This window comes from Macaca mulatta, chromosome X, assembly GCF_049350105.2.
Source record: "Macaca mulatta isolate MMU2019108-1 chromosome X, T2T-MMU8v2.0, whole genome shotgun sequence".
Lineage (NCBI taxonomy): Eukaryota > Metazoa > Chordata > Mammalia > Primates > Cercopithecidae > Macaca > Macaca mulatta.
Genome location: NC_133426.1, coordinates 124489371 through 124509829, shown reverse-complemented (window position 1 = coordinate 124509829; position 20459 = coordinate 124489371). Strand labels below are relative to the sequence as shown.

At 36.0% G+C, this 20459-nt stretch overlaps 1 protein-coding gene across 14 annotated transcripts in view; it reads left to right on the top strand.

The window, feature by feature from the left end:
* The window catches only part of KLHL13 (kelch like family member 13), a 424794-nt gene that overhangs the window by 299492 nt on the left and 104843 nt on the right, over positions 1-20459 (top strand). For 8 of the 14 annotated variants that reach the window (XM_077989502.1, XM_077989503.1, XM_015128069.3 and 5 more), the window contains one exon: positions 3031-3104. The exons of the other annotated variants lie outside the window; for them this stretch is intronic. In XM_077989502.1, the coding sequence (XP_077845628.1) occupies positions 3055-3104 (50 nt within the window). In that variant the 5' untranslated portion in view covers positions 3031-3054. The remainder of the gene's footprint in view (positions 1-3030; positions 3105-20459) is intronic. 14 annotated transcript variants of the gene reach the window in all.

Genomic DNA, 20459 nt, shown 5'->3' with positions numbered 1-20459 from the left:
TCTCTCTTCTATCCCCATATTGGAGCTGTGCTGATTTTCAAATATATATTTGTCTATATATATGTGTGTGTGTGTGTGTGTGTGTATATATATATATATACACACACATGCATATGTATGTTCCCTGGCTAAAAATTTTGGTTAAAGTTAATTCCCAGATAAATTTGATCACATATGTTTACTTCTCCCTTCCTAACTCCATGAAAACGAGCGTAAGATCGTGGAAAAACTCAATAACACAAAGAGAACAGGAGTAGAAGCATTGATAGATGTAAGGTTCTAACTTTTACTTATTGCAATGGAAGTTTCAACTTCAAAATATCTCCTTCTACATGAACTTCTGAGAGAAACCAGCTAATTCTTCCCATAGAACTCCTAATATTTTAAGATTTGGAGGCACCTGGTCTGTGGAAGGCAGGAATGTGTCATGAGATTGGATACATGAGTTATTTGTTGAAAATCTTTTTGATAAGTGGCTGCAGTTCCATGTTCTGTCACCTACTCCGTGCTCCTTAGGAGACCAAAAAGTTTATTTTCTAGAGAATCTGAATGAGAATGTCCCAGACTCAAAATCCAGGCACAGTATGAGGATTGGTTGAAACAAGAATACTGTGTTGTTCTGTTTTGTGCTTTGTGTATAACAGAGTACATTATAATTTAAATATAACATATTAATTTACAATGAGCAGAAATTTATTTCTGGAAGCTAGGACATTCAAGATAAAGAGGCTGGCATCTGACAAGGGCCTTCTTGCTGTGTCATCCCATGGCAGAAGTTGGAAGGGCAAAAAGAGGCAGAGAGAGAGAGAGAGAGAGAGGACACACAAGAGGAGGATAAACTTGAACTTGTCCTTTTATAAGGAACGCACTCCCATGATAATGACATTAATCCTTCATGAGGGTGGTGCCCCCATGACCAAACACCTCCTGTTAGGCCCCACCTCCCAACACTGCTGTGTTGAGGTCAAGTTTCCAACACTTGCTTTTTTGGGGGCACATTCAAACCGTAGTGGAGATTAAGAGAAAATTTGCATGCCCAATTTCAGGACCTATATGTTTCATCCTAGATGCAATTAGTGAAACAGGGCATGAGTTATTTAGTTTTACATTATCAGATTTCTAGCAGTCATCTAGATATAGATTTTTCCCTTTTCAACATCTTCTAAATAATTGTATAGTCTAAACATAATTAAAACATTTTAACATCTCAAATTCTCTCATCACTTTAACATGTTTTAGAGAAGGTAAATCAAAGATCAGTTCATGTGAGATTCTGTAAAATATTAATTTCATTTAGCCTACTCAGTTTCTTTACTTGTAATAACAGAATTATAAGCAGAAAAATGATTGTACAAATAAACATAAATGATGTCATTTGATTTATTTCCTTTTAGAATTATGAAAACCCAATAAACAGAGTATTTTTTCCTCTTCTATTTCTTTTCCTTAAATTCAGGGGCGAAGAGGGCTGGTGACAATGAAGAATCCCTCCTCCTGCTTGCTTAATTATTTTAGATCTTCACATAACTTTTTTTTCTTTTTCTTTTATCATTATTTTTTGAGACAGGGTCTCACTCTTCCACCCAGGTTGGAGTGCAGTTCTGTGATCTTGGCTCACTGCAGCCTCTGCCTCCTGGGCTCAAGAGATCTTTCCACCTCAGCCCCCTGAGTAGCTGGGACTACAGGCGCGTACCACCATGCCCAGCTAATTTTTGTATTTTTATAGAGGTGGGGTTTTGTCATGTTGTCCAGACTGGTCTCAAACTCCTGGCCTGAAGCAGTCTGCTCGCCTCGGCCTCCCCAAGTGCTGGGATTATAGGCGTGAGCCACTGCACCCAGCCATCATAACTTTATGAACAAACCAAATTGTGTATTATGCATTTTTATCTTCCCAATGTAATAAATTGATTTTATTAACAAGAGATATTTAAGTAGAATATACATTTTGCTTCCCAATATATCTGAAATGAATGGAATAAATACATAAAATATCTCTACCTTCCCAGTGCTATACACTGGCATTACTAAAATGTAAGTATTTTAGATATAGTTCAGTTTACCAAAACTCATCTACTCTTCTCCTACAAAAATAATCACCGAAACAAAAATTCAACCCAGGCCAAGAAAATATTTCTATGCCCTATTTTATGTCTTTCGAATTTCAAAGTACTATACCTTTCTAGCTTATATTTTTTTGCAACCAATTCTAAAATTGTGTTCCCTGTTTATAGACTTCTCAGACCCAAGTCCCCCAGGTAACATGGGAATCAGTGTGTCTGTATCTATGTGGCATGTATTTGCCTCACCTCCCACCTTCTAACTTCTCTTGTCTAACCCAACTTCACACAGACTCCTTAGGTCTTCTGATTCTCAGTTTATTCCAATGTCCTGTATAAATAGTCCCTCTTGTCTGCAGGTGGTATGTTCCAAGACCCCCAGTGGATGCCTGAAACCGGGGATAGTACCAAACCCTATATATACTTTTTTTTTTTTTTTTTTTTTTGATAACTGAGACTGCTACTAAGTGGTCAGCAAGCAAGTGGCATATATAGCATGGATACGCTGCACAAAAGGATGATTAACATCTCAGGTGAGGTGCAGCAGGATAGTGTGAAATTTTATCCTGCTATTCAGAATGGTGTGCAATTTTAAAACATGTGAATTGTTTATTTTCAGAATGTTCCATTTAATATTTTTTGAACTGCAGAAGGCCAAACCATGGATAAGGGAGGACTATTCCACTTGGTTGCTTTTCCATGGATAATCATTAGTTACTGATTTCACATGAAATTTAGTCAATAGTATTTAGTGATTCACTATTAAATTTTGTAGAATTTTTACTTTAAGTTTTTTAACTAAGATTCAATTTCTTAATTTTCTTAAGATGTAATATGGACATTAAGTACAGGGGCATACATTTTGCCTTTAATTCAACCATGAAATATATAAAAATATTATAAAAACAGAACAGTTTGAAAACTCTAGTATTAATCTTCATAGTAAATATTGGCTTCTTTTCCTCCTGAACAGGTCATTATCCAACTTTTAGAGGTGATGGATCATCTGCATAGAGGGGAATTGGTTGCTGCAATACTTCGTAACCGGTATATTTATGGAAACAGTTTAACTTATATAATGTCTTTCCTATCTATTTTTATACCTAACATAGCAGGCACTCAATAAATATTTGTTGAATACTTGGTATAAAATAAGTGTTTACTGTATGAATGAATTAGAGAATGACTAAGTGACAAAGAAATCGAATAAAGAGGATGTTAGTGACAATGTGTCTTGAGATAATGAAAAAATAGAGAATATATTTAGAAAATATAACTGATATAAATTATGAACAGCTGGAATACAGTCATTGGAGATATTTATTTGAATTTTCAGTTTTAAAGGCATATCTTTCAATAAATAGAGGTATCCATAGCTTAAGAATAGATGTGCCAACAACACATTTTTAAAAATAGGATTGTCCTGTGATTGTATATATTTATGTTATTTAAAAATCCAGTTAAAACCTTTTCAGGGAGTTACTATGAGATATTTAAAGCTTCTTCTGACACACTAGGATTTTAAATTTATTATTTAAAGAAAAATAGCCTTGTTTTGCAGCTATGACAGAGTCTCTCTTATTCCCAGTAGCTTAATTGTACAGTTTAGGTGAAACATTTGGAATAGTATGTTAGAGTTTTCTGTATCCTGGCTCTGATGCTTATAGTGGTGTAGCCTTGGGCAAGTTTCGTAGTCATTCTATGCCTCAACTTCCTCACCTATGAAATGGTGTTAATAATAGTACCTACATTGCAGGGTTGTTGTGAAGATTAAATAAGTGTGAAAGGTGGGGGATGTGTGAAAGTGTGTGTGTATGTGTGGAGAGAGAGAAAAAAATGGAGAGCAGGCATGAGTGAGTGAGCTGGGCAGATAGTAAGCAGTATATATAAGCTAGTATGAGGGAACTTTAAAAAGTTCATGGAAAAATGGAAATAAAAGATAAAAATAAAAAACAAGTGTTTCTTAATATAAGCTCCACCCAAATCAAGATGCTTTTGTAAGTGTTGATACCAGCCATTTAGTCTATCTGTAAAGAACTGAGGGCCCTGGGAATTTAACCATATCAGTGATGTCTCTTTTACATTATTAAGTGAAGAAAAATGGGTGCTCTTTAAAGGGTTTTTAAGACTAGGAAACAAAAAGAAGTCAGAAGGAGCCAAATTAGTACTGTAAGAAGGGTGCTTAATGATTTCCCATCAAAACTCTCACAAAATTGCCCTTGTTTGAGAAATGAGCAGAAGCATTGTCATGGTGAAGAAGAACTTTCTGGTGAAGCTGTCTTAGGCATTTTGCTGGTAATGTTTTGGCTAACTTTCTCAAAACACTCTCATAATAAACAGATGATATAGTCCTTTGGCCCTTCTGAAAATCCTCAAGCAAAACGTCTTGATCATCCCAAAATAACTGTTGCTGTGACTTTTGCTCGTGACCACTCTGCTTTTGTTTTGACTGGGTTACTTCTACCTTTTCCTAGCCATTGCTCTGATTGTGCTTGTCTTCAGAATCATACTGGTAAGGTCATGTTTCATTTCATGTTACAATTCTTTGAAGAAATACTTCAGAATCTTGATCCTACTTGTTTAAAATTTTCCATTGAAAGCTCTTTTCTTCTCTGCAGCTGATCTGGGTGTAATTGTTTTGGTACCTATCAAGTGGAAAGTTTGCTCAACTTGAATTTTTCAGTCAGAGTTGTGTAAGCTGAACCAACTGAGGTATCTGTGGTGTTGGGTATCATGTCTGCTGTTATTCATTGGTCCTCTTTAATTAGAGCATGAGCAAGATTAATTTTTTCCTTGCAAATTGATTTGGATCATCTGCTGCTGCGGGCTTCATCTTTAACATCATCTCATTCCTTTCTAAAATGAGTTATCCATTTGTAAACTGCTGATTTCTTTGGGGGCATTGTCCCCATAAACTTTTCATAAAGCATCAACGATTTCACCATTCTTCCACCCAAACTTTGTGAAAAATTTGATGTTTGTTCTTGTTTCAATTTTAGCAGAATTCATGTTTCTTTGATAGGGTCTCTTTTCAAACTGATGTCTTATACTTCTTAGTGCTTCAAACCAGGTCCTGTTCAGGCATGTTAGAACACATTACTATGAGTTTATTTTCGTGCAAAAAAATTGAAATCCGTGCACAGTTTTTTTCAAAATACACACTTTGCATGAACTTTTTGAAGATCCCTCATGTTATTCAAATGTAAAAGTGAGATTTTAATTATTTTGAAAATGTAGTATTAGTGTTTTTCAATTCTGACGTATTTTAAAATACAGGCATGTTGTAAGATGTAAAGAAAATGTAGGAAAGGTTGAGGTAAGAAGGGAACATATATAAAGTCACTGTTATTTGACAGATACCATAGAGGGAATTTTTCATAATAATCCCATTAGGGAAATATAATATGAGGGTGCCTGTTTGTTGGAATGTATAAGTAGTTCCCCTTTATCCATGCAGGATACATTTCAAGGCTCCCAGGATGCCTGAAACTGAGGATAGTACCAAATCCAACTGCCATCAATCAGCATATTTCTGCTCATGTCTTCTACTCACAAATATAAACATTTTCCATCTTAACTAAGCACTTATCATGCATTGCGGTCATAACTTGCAGTTTTACTGTGACAGCAGAACTAGCACGAGCTGCTTCTTCCTTCTCCACAGTTTCACCAACAGAAGATTTCTTTGCTACTGTTGATCTTAGCAACCTCAGCATATGATTTTTTAAAATTAATTTTAAGTTCTGGGACACATGTGCAGGATGTGCATGTTTCTTACGTAGGTAAACATGTGTCCTGGTGGAGGGAGAGCATACTTTTATAAGTCAAGAACTTTGACCCTTTCACTTAAAGGAAGCCCTTTATAACTTCTCTTTGACATATCCAAGTCACCAGTATCACTATTCTTGCACTGTGGGCCATTATTAAGTCAAATAAGGGTTTCGTGAACACAAGCACTGAAATACCTCAGCAGTTGATCTGATAACTGAACTGGCTACTAAGTGACTCATGGGTGGGTAGCATTTATAGCATGGATGCTGGTCAAAGAGATAATTCATGTTGTGGGTGGGGTGGAGTGAAGTAGGATAGTGCAAGATTTCATCACCTTACTCAGAATTATACATAATTGAAAACTTATAAATTGTTTATTCCTGGAGTTTTCTACTTGATATTTTCTTTAGAATGTGGTTGACCGTGGGTAACTGAAACCAGGGGAAAGTGAAACCATGCATAAGCAGGGACTACTGTACTATCACGTGGGCTAGGGTGGAATATTCACCTTAGGAGCTATAAAATAGACTTGCTCACAGATATAGAAAATAGGGAAATCATAGCAGGGATAATATGTGGCCATGTTGGGTGAAAACAGGAGTAGATCAGAGGATGTTGAATTTATAGCTGCATGTATCAGCAGCTCCTTCTTTATTGTTGCTATGTAATATTTCATTGTTTAAATATACAACAATTTATTCTATCTGTTTTCCTGTTGATAGTCATTTAAGGTGTATCCAACATTTGGCTGTAATGCATAAAACTGTTATTAGGATTCTTGTGTAAAACTTATTTTGGCCACATGCACTCATTTTGTTTAGATTTACAGTATACTGAAGTGGAATTGCTGGGACATAGAGTAAGCTACTGTTGTTTAACGTTTGTAGAAACTGCCAAATGTTTTTTGAAAATAGTCGTATCATTTTATACTCCCACCAATAATAAGTGAGAATCTTTACTAACACTTGATATTGTTAGCTTCTTTAATTTTAGCCATTCTGTGGGTGCGTAGTACTTCCTCATTATGGTTTTCACTCTTCATTTTCCTCATGTTTAATGATATGAATAGGTTTCATATGTTTATTAGCTATTTGGATATATTTTAGAAGCATATGTTCAAGTGTTTTGGCCATTTAAAATGGGTTGTTATTTTATTTTGATTATTAGGAGTTTTTAATTCACTCTGGATATATAGGTGTTTGTACTGTGAATATTTCCTTCCAGTCCATGACTTACCCTCACATTCTGGTATTTGTGTCTTTTGATGAGCAGTAGTTCTTTTTTAAATGAAGTTCAGTTTATCATTTTTCTTCCGTTATGCTTGGTGCTTTTTGTATCTTGCCCAAGAAATCTTTGCCTTTCCAAATTTGAGGCTTTCTTCCAAAAGTTTTACAGTTTTAGTTTTACAGTTTTTTTTTTCTTTACAGTTTTACACATTATAAATGCATTATTGGCCACAAACCAGAGAAGTGAATGTACATACTAGATTCCACATAGGATCTAAGTAATTAATAAGACCACTTTACAGAAGAAAAGTTCTTTGTACTTTTAATTCTAAGCTAATACCTTTGTAAATGGCAAGGTAACTGAATGATATCTTGAGCTAAATCTGGCATTACAGAGAGACCTAGTCTTATGGCCCCTAGTTTATAACACAATGACTTTTGATTTTCTTCTCTTGTAACCTTTCTTATAAATAAAGCCCCTTTGAAAGAAATATAATTCTGATTCTAAGTAAAGTGATCCAGAACATAGAAAATAATGGGAAGCTGCATAATTCAAATGCCAAAACTTGAGAAAAACGTTGCTTGCATCCATATACAAATTATGGGTCAATTTCAAATTCTAAATACAATAAAACCAAAAACATTCAGAAATATCTGAAAGGGCTCACATCTGGAATCACAACACTTTGGGAGGTTGAGGAGGGTGGATTATCTGAGGTAAAGAGTCCAAGACCAGCCTGGTCAATGGTGAAACCCTGTCTGTACTAAAAATACAAAGAAAATTGGCCGGGTGTGGTGGTGCACACCTCTAATTCCAGCTATTTGGGAGGCTGAGGCATGAGAATCGCCTGAACCTGGGAGGCGGAGGTTGCAGTGAACTGAGATCGTGCCACTGCCTTCCAGCCTGGGCGACAGAGCAAGACTCTGAAAATAAAAAAGAATATATAAAGGGAATAAACTCTTTTTGACTAAGAAAGTTTTATCCCAGCATGAGAATGGTTTAAGATCATGAAAGTTATTCATAGTGGGGTTGTAAACTAGTTCAACCATTATGGAAAACAGTATGGCGATTCCTCAAGGATCTAGAACTAGATGTACCATATGACCCAGCCATCCCATTACTGGGTATATACCCAAAGGATTATAAATCATGCTGCTATAAAGACACATGCACACGTATGTTTATTGCGGCACTATTCACAATAGCAAAGACTTGGAATCAACCCAGATGTCCATCAGTGACAGACTGGATTAAGAAAATGTGGCACATATACACCATGGAATACTATGCAGCCATCAAAAAGGATGAGTTTGTGTCCTTTGTAGGGACATGGATGCAGCTGGAAACCATCATTCTTAGCAAACTATCACAAGAACAGAAAACCAAACACCGCATGTTCTCACTCATAGGTGGGAACTGAACAATGAGATCACTTGGACTCGGGAAGGGGGACATCACACACCGGGGCCTATCATGGGGAGGGGGGAGGGGGAGGGATTGCATTGGGAGTTATACCTGATGTAAATGACGAGTTGATGGGTGCTGACGAGTTGATGGGTGCAGCACAGCAACATGGCACAAGTATACATATGTAACAAACCTGCACGTTATGCACATGTACCCTAGAACTTAAAGTATAATTAAAAAAAAAAAAGAATGCATAGATATAATGAGAACCAAAAGTGAAAATCCAAAGGTGTTTGAAAACAATTAAATGCTCATTTTAAGAATAGAAAAGAGCCCTTAAAAGATTAGTGACGGAAACTTGCTCTTATAATAAGAAAAAAATATCTCTCTGAGACAACAATTCAGCATCACACTTAATGGTCATATGTAAGAGTTGTTCCTTAGGCAGCAATAAAATGAGGATGCCCACAATCAACATAGTATTTAATATATATCTATAAATTCTGTCCAATGTCAGTAAAGAGGCATAACTAATGGAAGGAAGAAGACAAAATTACCAATTCTTAGAAGATAAATAGTGCTTGGAAAACTGGATATCCACTTGCAAAAGAATGAAACTGGATCCTTATATTACATTGTACACAAAAATAAACACAAAATGGATTAAATACCAAAGCGTAAGACCTGAAATCATAAAGCTTCTAAAAGTAAACACAAGGGATCAGAGCTATCAGGAAGAGCGTCACAAAAAAGAGAAGAAAACACAAGGGAAACACTCCTTGATATTGGCCTTTGCAAAGATTTTTTTGGATATCACCCCAAAAGCTTAAGCAACAGAAACAAGAATAAACAAGTTGGGACAACATAAAAATCTTCTTCATGGGAAAAAAAACAATAAACAAAATGAAAAGGCAGCCTACATATTGGGAGAAAATATTTGCAAACCATGTATGTGATGAGGGTTAATATCTTAACATAACTTACATAACTCAGTAGAAAAGAAACCCACCAAATAACACAACTTAAAAATGAGCAAAGGACCTGAATAGATATATTTTTTAAAATAATACATAGAAATGGCCAACAGGCATATAAAAAGGTGCTCAACATCACATCATCAGGGAAATGTAAATGAAAACCACAGTGAAATATCACCTTGCACCTATTAGGATGGCCATTATCAGAAATACAAACAATAGCAAGTGTTGGAGAGGATGTAGAGAAGAGAACCCTTACACACTGTTGGTGGGAATATAAAATGATGCAGCCATTAGGATAAACAGTACAGAAGTTCCTCAGAAACCTAAATACAGAACTACCATATGACCCAGTAATCCCATTTCTGGGTATATATGCAAGAGTGATGGAATTAGCACTTCCTTGAGATATCTGTACTTTCATGTTCATTGCAACATTATACACAATAGCTAAGATATGGAAACAACTTTCAATGGATGACTGGATAAAGAAATTGTGATACACACACACACACACACACACACACACACACACAATGGGATATTATTCAGTCTTTTAAAAAGTAGATAATGCCTAGAGAAAATTTTTACAATCTACCCATCTGAGAAAGGGCTAATATCCAGAATCTACAAAGAACTCAGACAAATTTACAAGAAAAAATCAACCAACCCCATCAAAAAGTGGGCGACGGATATGAACAGACACTTCTCAAAAGAAGACATTTATGCAGCCAACAGACACGTGAAAAAATGCTCATTATCACTGGCCATCAGAGAAATGCAAATCAAAACCACAATGAGATACCATCTCACACCAGTTAGAATGGTGATCATTAAAAAGTCAGGAAACAACAGGTGCTGGAGAGGATGTGGAGAAATAGAAACACTTTTACACTGTTTGTGGGACTGTAAGCTAGTTCAACCATTGTAGAAGACAGTGTGGCGATTCCTCAAGGATCTAGAACTAGAATACCATTTGACCTAGCCATCCCATTACTGGGCATATACCCAAAGGATTATAAATCATGCTGCTATAAAGACATATGCACACACATGTTTATTGTGACACTATTCACACTAGCAAAGACTTGGAACCAACCCAGATGTCCATCAATGATAGACTGGATTAAGAAAATGTGGCACATATACACCATGGAATACTATGCAGCCATAAAAAAGGGTGAGTTCATGTCCTTTGTAAGGACATGGATGCAGCTGGAAACCATCATTCTGAGCAAACTATCGCAAGGACAGAAAACCAGACACCGCATGTTCTCACTCATAGGTGGGAATTGAACAATGAGAACACTTGGACACAGGGTGGGGAACATCACATATTGGGGCCTGTCATGGGATGGGGGGAAGGGGGAGGGATAGCATTAGGAGATATACCTAATGTAAATGACGAGTTGATGGGTGCAGCATACCAGCGTGGCACATATATACATATGTAACAAACTGGCGTGTTGTGCACATGTACCCTAGAACTTAAAGTATAATAATAATAAAAAAAGGAGATAATGCCATTTACAACAACATGGATGAATGTGGAGGATATTATGCTAAATGAAATAAGGCAGACTTCGAACAAAAAATACTGTATTTGTAAATGTCAAATAGATAGAAACACAGGGGCAGGAGTGGGAAGAAATGGGAAGAAGAAGGTCAAAGCATGCAAATGTGCAGTTAGGTAGGGTGAATAAGTCTAGATGTAATCTATGGCATGAGGACAATAGTTAATAATAATAGGTTGTATTCTGAAAATTCGCTAAGGAAGTAGATTTTAGGTGTACTCACCACACAAAAAGGCAACTGTGGAAGGTGATGGATATATTAATTTGTTTAACTATAGTAATCATTTCACTCTGTCTATGTATACCAAAACATCATATTGTACACTTTAAATATATGCAATAAAAATAGAAATAAATAAAAAAGTTTAGGCTTCTATATCTATGCAAAGTAAGTCTTAAAAACAACCCCTTAGTGCTGGAACTAATGAGTTATAAAAAATAGTTGGATATAAATAAAAGTTTTTTAAAAACAGTACCTTTTATTTGTATCAGAAATCACCATTTAGAAGATATAATGGAAAACAATTTATAATAGCCACAAAATATAAATATTTAGTAATAACCCCAACAAAAATGTCTAGGATTTATATGATGAATATTTAAAAATTCTACTCAGAGACAGGGAAGAAGACATTTTAAGAATGCAGAATTAAACATACCATGGTTCTTGATAAAAGACTAAATGCTAAGAAGAGATACATTCTTTCCAAATTATCATGTACATTCTACATAAATTTAGTAGGATATTTAAAAATTTGGCGAAGCAAATCTTCAATAAGATAATGAATATCTGAAAGAAATGTATCTCCATGATTAGTACAATGTCTGCTATGTAGTTGCTCATTAATTTACTAAATAAATGAAGGACTAGTAAAAAATCTGTATTTGTTCTGTTTCTGACTCAACAAATATTTATTGTGTAATTGATAAGAACTAAACATTTTCACATGCAAAAGTATGATGAAAAGTGATGAGTTCTTCTACTCACTGACCTCCTTCTGGGGGTGTGGTGTGGTCAGATGATAAATATATGTCATGGAGAAAATTATTATGAAAAATTAATAAGACAGGTGGCAAGATAAAGAGTTAAGAGTGAGCAGAGGTCAATGTAGAAGGGCATTAACCTCTTATCAGTCTTGCATGTGTTTAGTCTTGTAACCTACCATCCATCATATATTTTACCTTATATGAAGTTTTATTCTAGTGCTTTATGAGGTATAGGGAGAAGTCAGCCACATGTGGCTTGCTTTGATGCAAACAGTATACTTATCTGAACATCCTCATGCATACATTATGGTAATGTCTAGGAGGACACGTTGTGGTGAGAATCACCAGTTTGTTGTGGCAGTATTTTCTGATTGCATTCCTGGATCTAATAAGCATTTCTGTAATGCTCTGACAGAGTTTCAGTCTTCTAAAAGTAGTCTTTTGTAGATGAAACACAGTATAAAATATTGCCTGGTATTTCCAACACAGGAGAAAGAATACCAAACACTGCACAATCATATTTTTATCATTTTAACAAATATTATTCACCATTTACTGGGTAGGGTGCTAGGGATAGCAGTGAATGATAATACATGGTTTTCTGTGTAGTGGGGAATACACACAAATAATTGTGTTTCTTAAGTGCTGTTGAAAGGACGTATGGGGTGCTACTGAATGTGTATAACACATATATACACCTGGTCTTGTGGAGGGGGGTGGTCAGGGCAGGCTTTATAAGTGAAGTCATGTTTCCTTTACTTCTCTCCATCTCCACTCCACTACCACCATCTTAGTTCAAGCTACTCTCGTCTTTTGCCTGACATCCTGCAATAACCAATGGGTTAGTTCATTTTTCTCTGGGTTCTAATTAGAGTTCTCGTTTCAGAATTCAAATCTAGCCATGTTGCCTTTTCACTTTCAAATTATTCTATAGCTGTATCTTAATTTTAGGATAACATCCAGTGTTAACCTCACATTGCACTACTATGCATGAAGACATGAAAAAGCATGATGTATTCACAGAGCTATAATCAAAATCAGATGATTATTAATTGTAATGATAAGGAGCAAAGTAAGAAAAGGCTGGAGATGAGTTAGGAGAGGGAGGTATGGACCAAGTTAAGAAGCATTTTATGTTTATGTTTATGCTGAGGAGTATACATACTTCACAGACTGCAGAGATCTACTGAAACTTACAAACGGAAGAGTGATGTGATCTGCCTTATACTGCTAGAAAGATCACTTTGGTGGCTGTGTGGATTATTTGGGGAAGGAGGATGGGAAAATTAGGAGACCAGTGGTAGTAGTCAAAGAAAGAAATGAAGAGTCTGAACAAAGGTGATAGCAGTGGGAATGAATGAAAGGGAATGCATTCGTGAAATACTTAGGGATAAATTTTACAATGTTTGGCAACCAACTGGATTCTTCACACTCTAGTCAGAATGATCCTTTAAAATTGTTAATCCGATAATGTCACCTAGACTGTCCTTTCCTGTTTATGACTATTAAAATCCTACTTGTTCCGCAAGACCCATATTGAATTCCATACCCTGCATAAAGTCTCATCTGATCAATCCAATCACATGATCAGGAGAGCTTCTTGCCTCTGAACTGCTTTACCACTGCAATGAATTTTATCATGTTTGGTTCTGCATTGAAGTAATTTGAGCCTTTATTTGGTTATGCCTAAGGGAGCCCTTTCAGAGAGTGACTGGCTGCATCTAATGTATTTTTATATCCTGTATTGTGCATAATGCAGGATTTTGCACCAATAAGCTTTCAGTAAATACCTGTAGAAGTTATAGCATTTTTCAACAATTACTGGCTGGTGATTTTATTCAGTAAAATGGTTAGTTTTCTTTTGTTTCTCACAGTTAACTCTTACTTATAGTTAAGTAATTTAATATTAAGTGACAGTCTTTAAAACTGTAAAATAGGCTAATTGAATTTAGTATAGATTCTAGGAATAAGCCCAGACTTTTGTACTGACATAATGTATAATCATGTCTTCATGGTGTAGAATGTCAAGGGAATACAGGACTGGGAATCAGGTCATTCCATGTTTAAAAATATTTAGCCTTTACTATTTGTCAAACGGCATCCTCATCTGTAAAATTTAAGAATTGGAAGATGGAAGTCTTCCTTTTGTTTTAAAAGTCTAAAATTATATTTTTAAGCCTAAGCACATAGTACATTACCATAATGTATGTAAATAAACACATATGTGATTAACTTCATATAAAACAAATTTAACAAGGTGATCAGCCATTGGAGATGTCCTTTTATTAATTTATCATAATTTGGTTTTCTCACTTTCAATGAAGATATTTGTTCTGTGTTTTTTGAAGATTAAAAACTTACGAGGGTTTTATCGTCTGTGAAATAAGCGTGGCAATAATTGTAAGCCAAATCTTTGGCTAGAAGATCTAGCCAATAAAAATAATAAGAGGGTAACACATGAAATTCTGAGACCAGTTACTTTTTATACATTGGAATTATTTTGGTTTAGAAATTCTGTAGGTTTTGGTTATCCATTATTATTGTCATAAGATCTTATGGTAGATGCACATGAAATTTATCACCATATTTGTTCCTATAACTGAAGAGTTGGGTGCTTTCATACAAAGGATATGAACTTGTTAGTAACGTTGCATGTTTTCTATATTTGGAGGAATTTTCCAGGTCATAGAAAGTGTATCTGTTCTTGGGGAGAATAATTGCTACTCCAGTTTCTCTTCTTGAGTGTTGCTGTTCATATTTACATTCTTGCTGTGCAATCTCATCTACCGCAATTATTTCAGTCCTTGCCTACATACTGAAGACCTTTCATTTATAGCTCGAGTCTAAATTTTTTCTGAGTCCCAGACTAAAAGTTGTTTGTTTTCTCCCTCCACCATTTTTTGTTTGTTTGGACTCTACAAGTAATACATATTTATTATAGGTAAATAATTATAATAAATATGTATTTATATATATTTATAACTTTATAAATATATAAAGTTATTTATTTATATATTAAATAAATATATTTATTATAATTATCTATAATAAATATGTATTATAGTACATTATATTATATATTATATTATTATAATACGTATTTATTATAGAACACTTAGAAAAATGGAAAATTATATATATGCAGGGTAAATAATCACATAAGATAACCTCTATTAACACCTTGATGTATTCTCACTCTAGTCTTCTGGTACATTTTTAAATGTAACTAAGGTTTTACTTATTGAATATGATCTGGTTATAGTAGTGTGGTTAAGGGTGAGGCTCTGAAGTCTGCCAAATATAGATTTCATTCGAACTCTGCTACTTACTAGCTGTGTGAAATTTGGAAAGTGCCTTAACTCCTATGAGTCTATTTCCTCATCTATAAAATAAAGTAATGTCACTGTATAGGATTGTTCTGTGGATTAAATAAAATGTTTGTAAGATAGTTAAGTTCCTGGCATATGGTAAATACTCAGTAAATGGAAGTGCTTACTGTTTTGGTATACTATATATCATGTCTGTACCTCCCTGTTTTTCTTACTAGATTTTGAATATTTTGATGTCAGTAAAGACTTGTAGTTATAATAGCTGGATAGTATAAGCCATTCTGTGGTACAAACCATGTCTTGATATTAGATATTTAGGCTGATTCCATGTTGGGGGTATTAGTTGTAGTAGTGCCTTCCATATCTGTTATAATTTATCTATTTTCCTTCTATGTATTGTTTTTTGCTCTATACTGTGTCAAATCCTCTCTTTACTCCCTTTAATGTACATTTTGTTTATCACATTGGTTTAGTTTCCTCGACCAACATAATTTATATCTTTCCTCATCTTGTCTTACTTGGCTTTCTCTTCCTGGCTCATTGAAGTCATGTTTCTGTATTCAATAAGAAATAGTGTTTTTCAATATATTTCCATTACTGCTTTCCATGCTAGTTGTTTTTGTTTTTGTCTGTTCATTCTTAAAGGAAGAAGGATTCCCTGAAAGGCCTTTGTACTGTTGTTTAAAATGTTTTTTGTTCATGGTCTTTATGTGGCTGACTCTTGTTGTCTAGATCTTTACTTAAATATCCTCTCCTCTGAGAGGTTTCCTTTGACCATCCAATCTAAAGTGGCCACCTGTGTACTGTCTACTGTCACACCATCCCAGTTTAATTCTCTGCATAAGACTCATCCCTCCAACTATTAGATATTTTCCTTCTTTATTTATTTTCTATCCCCTTTCACTGGAATAGAAGCTCCAAGAGGCCAGGCATCTTGTTCGACTTGTTTACTGTTTTAATCTCAGCACCTGCAACCATTTCTTACACACGTGAGTTGCTCAATAAATATTTGCTGAATGAATGAATAAAGGAATTAACCATTTCCCCTCTGTCTATGCTCTTGTGTATTAATCCCACCCTTTTCTCTTTTATCCATGAGTCAATATTAATAGAAATAAACGATTGAATAAATAAGTAGGGTAGAAGAGATAAGTCTTCCTTACAGAAGAATTCCATATTTTATTTGTGAATGTTTGTTTGTATATATATCTTCTTTATATGCTAGAACTTTGTTCTCCTTCCACTGGGTGTTAATTTAATGATTCGCTTACAAAGACAAGAATGTGGAATGGAAAAATATTATAACTTTATAGTGAAGAAATCTGACAAATACTACCAGCAGTAGACAGAATAGGCCCCCCAGGATGTCCACATTTTAATCCCCAGAACCTGTGACTATGACATGGCAAAATGGACTTGCAGATGTGATTAAGTTAAGGTCTTTGAGATGAGATTATCCTGGATCATTCAGGCAGGCCCATTGCAATCACAAGGATCCTTATAAAAGGGACACAGGTGCAAGTCAGAAAAGGGAGATGTGATGATGGATCCAGAGGTTGGAGTGATGCTCTTTGAAGATATAGGAAGGTGCCACAAGCCAAGAATGAAGGTAGCCTCTAGAATCTGGAAAACAAAAACAGTAAGAAAACCATCTCTCCCCTGAAGCTTTGCTAATACTTAAGTTTTGACTTCTAACCTCCAGAGCTGTAAGGTAATCAATTGGGGTTGTTTAAAGCCACTGTTTGTGATCATTTGTCACAGTGGAAATAAGTTAATATGCCCCATTTTCAGAGTCTGGCACAATGGCTTCCTAATATATACCAGGAGCTGTAATTTCTGACTTGATATAAGCACAAAGAGGAATTGATGGTGGTGGTGGTCAGAAAGGGCCACACAGTAAAAGGTACTAGAACTCTGGCTGCTTTAAAAAGCAACAACATTGCCAGGTCTCAGTTTCAGTGCTGGCACTGGTTTTCCTGACTCTGTCTTCAAGATATATACTTTTTATTATACATTATGTTCTAGGGTACATGTGCACAATGTGCAGGTTTGTTACATATGTATACATGTGCCATGTTGGTGTGCTGCACCCATTAACTCAACAGTAAGTTGGGCAAGGCAGGATCAGAAGTAACTAGCTATTTGTTATTTAAAATTGAATATTCAAGTATTTATATCTTTCTTATCCAATTGTATAATTTATGCTAATTGAGAAGTATTTGGAAAAATTATAGGAAAGTGTAATCCCACTGCACTGAAAGTGCTGTTAATATTTCAGATCTCATAAATACAAATGTTTATTCAACACAAAGATTCCCCAGTATTGTAAGCATGGCATATCTAATGTCCAATCCCATGTAATCTTAGCCCTGAGTACCTGCCTTCTCATCTATAGTCTTGGTCTTGTTTGATGACACCACCATTCACTCAGGTGCCTGACTCAGAAACTGGGGCATCATCCTGGACTCTTTCTCATCCTTCACATTCAGTTAGTCACTAAGTCCACTTCTCCTTCCCAATTATTTCTCCAATTCACTCCCCCTGCTGCTTTATCCTTATTATCACTTCCTTAGTTTTGGCCCACATAATTTGTCAGGTAGATCATTAAAATATCCTTCTAATCTGTTTTTTTTTTCTTCTAGTCTTAGCCCTCCCCTTCTACCCTGACAGTTTATCTCTCTCTTTGCAGCCATAATGATCTTTCTGAAATGTAAATATGGTCATATTGTTTTCTTGTTTAGATTTCTTCAGTGGCTCCCAGTGTGGCAAGGTCTCTTATGTGGCTCCTCTCTACCTCACCAGGCTTTTCTCCTGTGCAGAGCATGCACTGCAGCCTTCCCCAACATTGGAAGGTGACACGTTCCCTCATATTGCCACCCTTCTTTCTGGAATGCTTTCTCTCATATGTTGGGCCTAACCCACTCCTGTTTATCCTTTAGGACCTCTCTGTGAAACTTTCACTGAAATGTATCCCATGCCACTTCCAAGCAGAATTAGGTGTCCTTTTCTTATTTATTTATTTATTTTGAGACAGCGTCTCACTTTGTCACCCAGGTTGGAGTATAGTGGTGCAATCATGGCTCACTGCAGCCTTGACTTCCCAGGCTCAGGTGATTATCCCACCTCAGCCTCCTGAGTAGCTCGGACAACAGGCATGTGCCACCATGCCTGGCTAATTTTTGTATTATTTTTTTTTTTTTTGGAAATGGGGTTTTGCCATGTTGCCCAGGCTGGTCTTCAACTCCTGGGCTCAAGTGATTCACCCACCTCAGCCTCCCAAAGTACTGGGATTACAGGCGTGAGCCACCACATGTGGCCAAGTATCCCTTTCTAATGGCTCCCATAGCATTGACTCTTACATTTTGGTGTTGGCAGGGGGGATTGAAGTCCCAGTACTCATAGTAGTTGTATTGGCAAGAGTCATTATAATAGCTAACACTTAAATAGCGTTACTTTGTACTAGGTACAAAACCTTTATGCATATTAATTTATGTTATTCTCATAATAACCTTATGAAGTAGACACTTCATATTATTCCCATTTCACAAACAAGGACTTTGGGGCAGAGAGAGATTAAGTAAATTGTCTAAGGTCGCACAGTAAATAAACATGGATCCAGGGTTCAAATGCAGGAAGTCTAGCTCCAGAGTCTTTGCATTTAGCCATATGCCAGTCTTTTTCCTTCCCTGGAATGCAAACTCCCTGAGGACAAGGGTTTTGCCTGTCCTGTATCACCTCTCCTGTGTCTCATTACCTACAACTAATTCATGGTAGTAATAAACACTTCCCATGATGATCTTTTTAGAGAGGCCAGGAAGTGAATGTAGCGGAATGTGTCCTCCTGTCTCTTCCAGGCAGAATTAGGTATCCCTTTCTTACAGCTCCCATAGTATTAGATCTTATTTCTGTGGTGTCTGTAGTAGATATTAAAGTTCCAATACTAGTAGTACATTGGTTGTATTGGCAAGAGTCATTGTAATAGACACCCATGGCGTTTACCCTAAGGCCAAGCTAGTTCTGCTTATTTTGGGTGTGCATACATTTACACTGATAGGTTAAGTACTATTAATGAGTTGGAAGCCTGGAAGTTGACAAAAGAAATTTTTTCTTTTAACAAATTTTCACTTCCCTCCCTTTTCAGTCTTTTATTTTTTCCCCTTTTCATCTTCCCAGCAAATGTAGTTACAAGGTGATCGTTAGAAAGATTATGTAAAATTTTCAAAGGCTCCTGAACAACAGTTGTGGAATGTTCTATTTTGGGTTACATGTGACCAGGAATATGGACCCATGAAATAATTCAGAGCCTCAATGTGGATGCTTTTAAAAATATATAGCCAGAGGACAAAGTTTTCCTTTGTCTTTCTGGTTATCAGTGCTGTGTGATATTTTGACCCCTTCCCTCCATTCGGCACTTGGTTTTCTTTGTACCATTGCTTTGTTTCAGATTAAAATGAAAAGAAAAAGATTAATACCTTTTTTCCCCTGGAAGATCTACCTTTTCATTGGGTTATAGTTTCTGTGCCTGTCTTTGGCACTTATTAATAGCTATGGCAATTTAAAGGCTTTGTGATCCACAGATAGGCCTACTATGATTCTCTTCTGAGAGTCCTTAATCCACCATTGAGAGAAGGGCAATGTGTCCTCCTCCCTTCCTGAGGCCCTCTGTATCCATGGTGTGTTATGAAATGCATGATCCTGAAGGTAAAGATGTTGTCCTATATCAGCACAGCATGGCATAGCTGACATAGATATGAGCTATAGGTAGCTACAATACAATCCTCTGGTGATCTTTGCAATCTGTTTTAGGGGAAACAAATAACAGAAGCAGCAGAGTGAATCCAAATTAAATTTAATGTTGTTTTTGACAGGAAGAGCTGTGCCTAGATGTAGACAGTGTCATTTCTTTTTCCCTGGCACATTATTGAAAATACTAATATATAATTTTGCCCAAATTTGGCTGAGATCAGCCAGTTTCCAGGGCTGGCAGGTCTCTCTCTCTCTCTCTCTCTCTCTTTTTTTTTTTTTTGACAGAGTCTCCTTCTGTTGCCCAGGCTGGAGTACAGTGGCTCAAGTGATTCTCCCACCTCAGCCACCTGAATAGTTAGGACTACGGGTGCACACCACCATGCC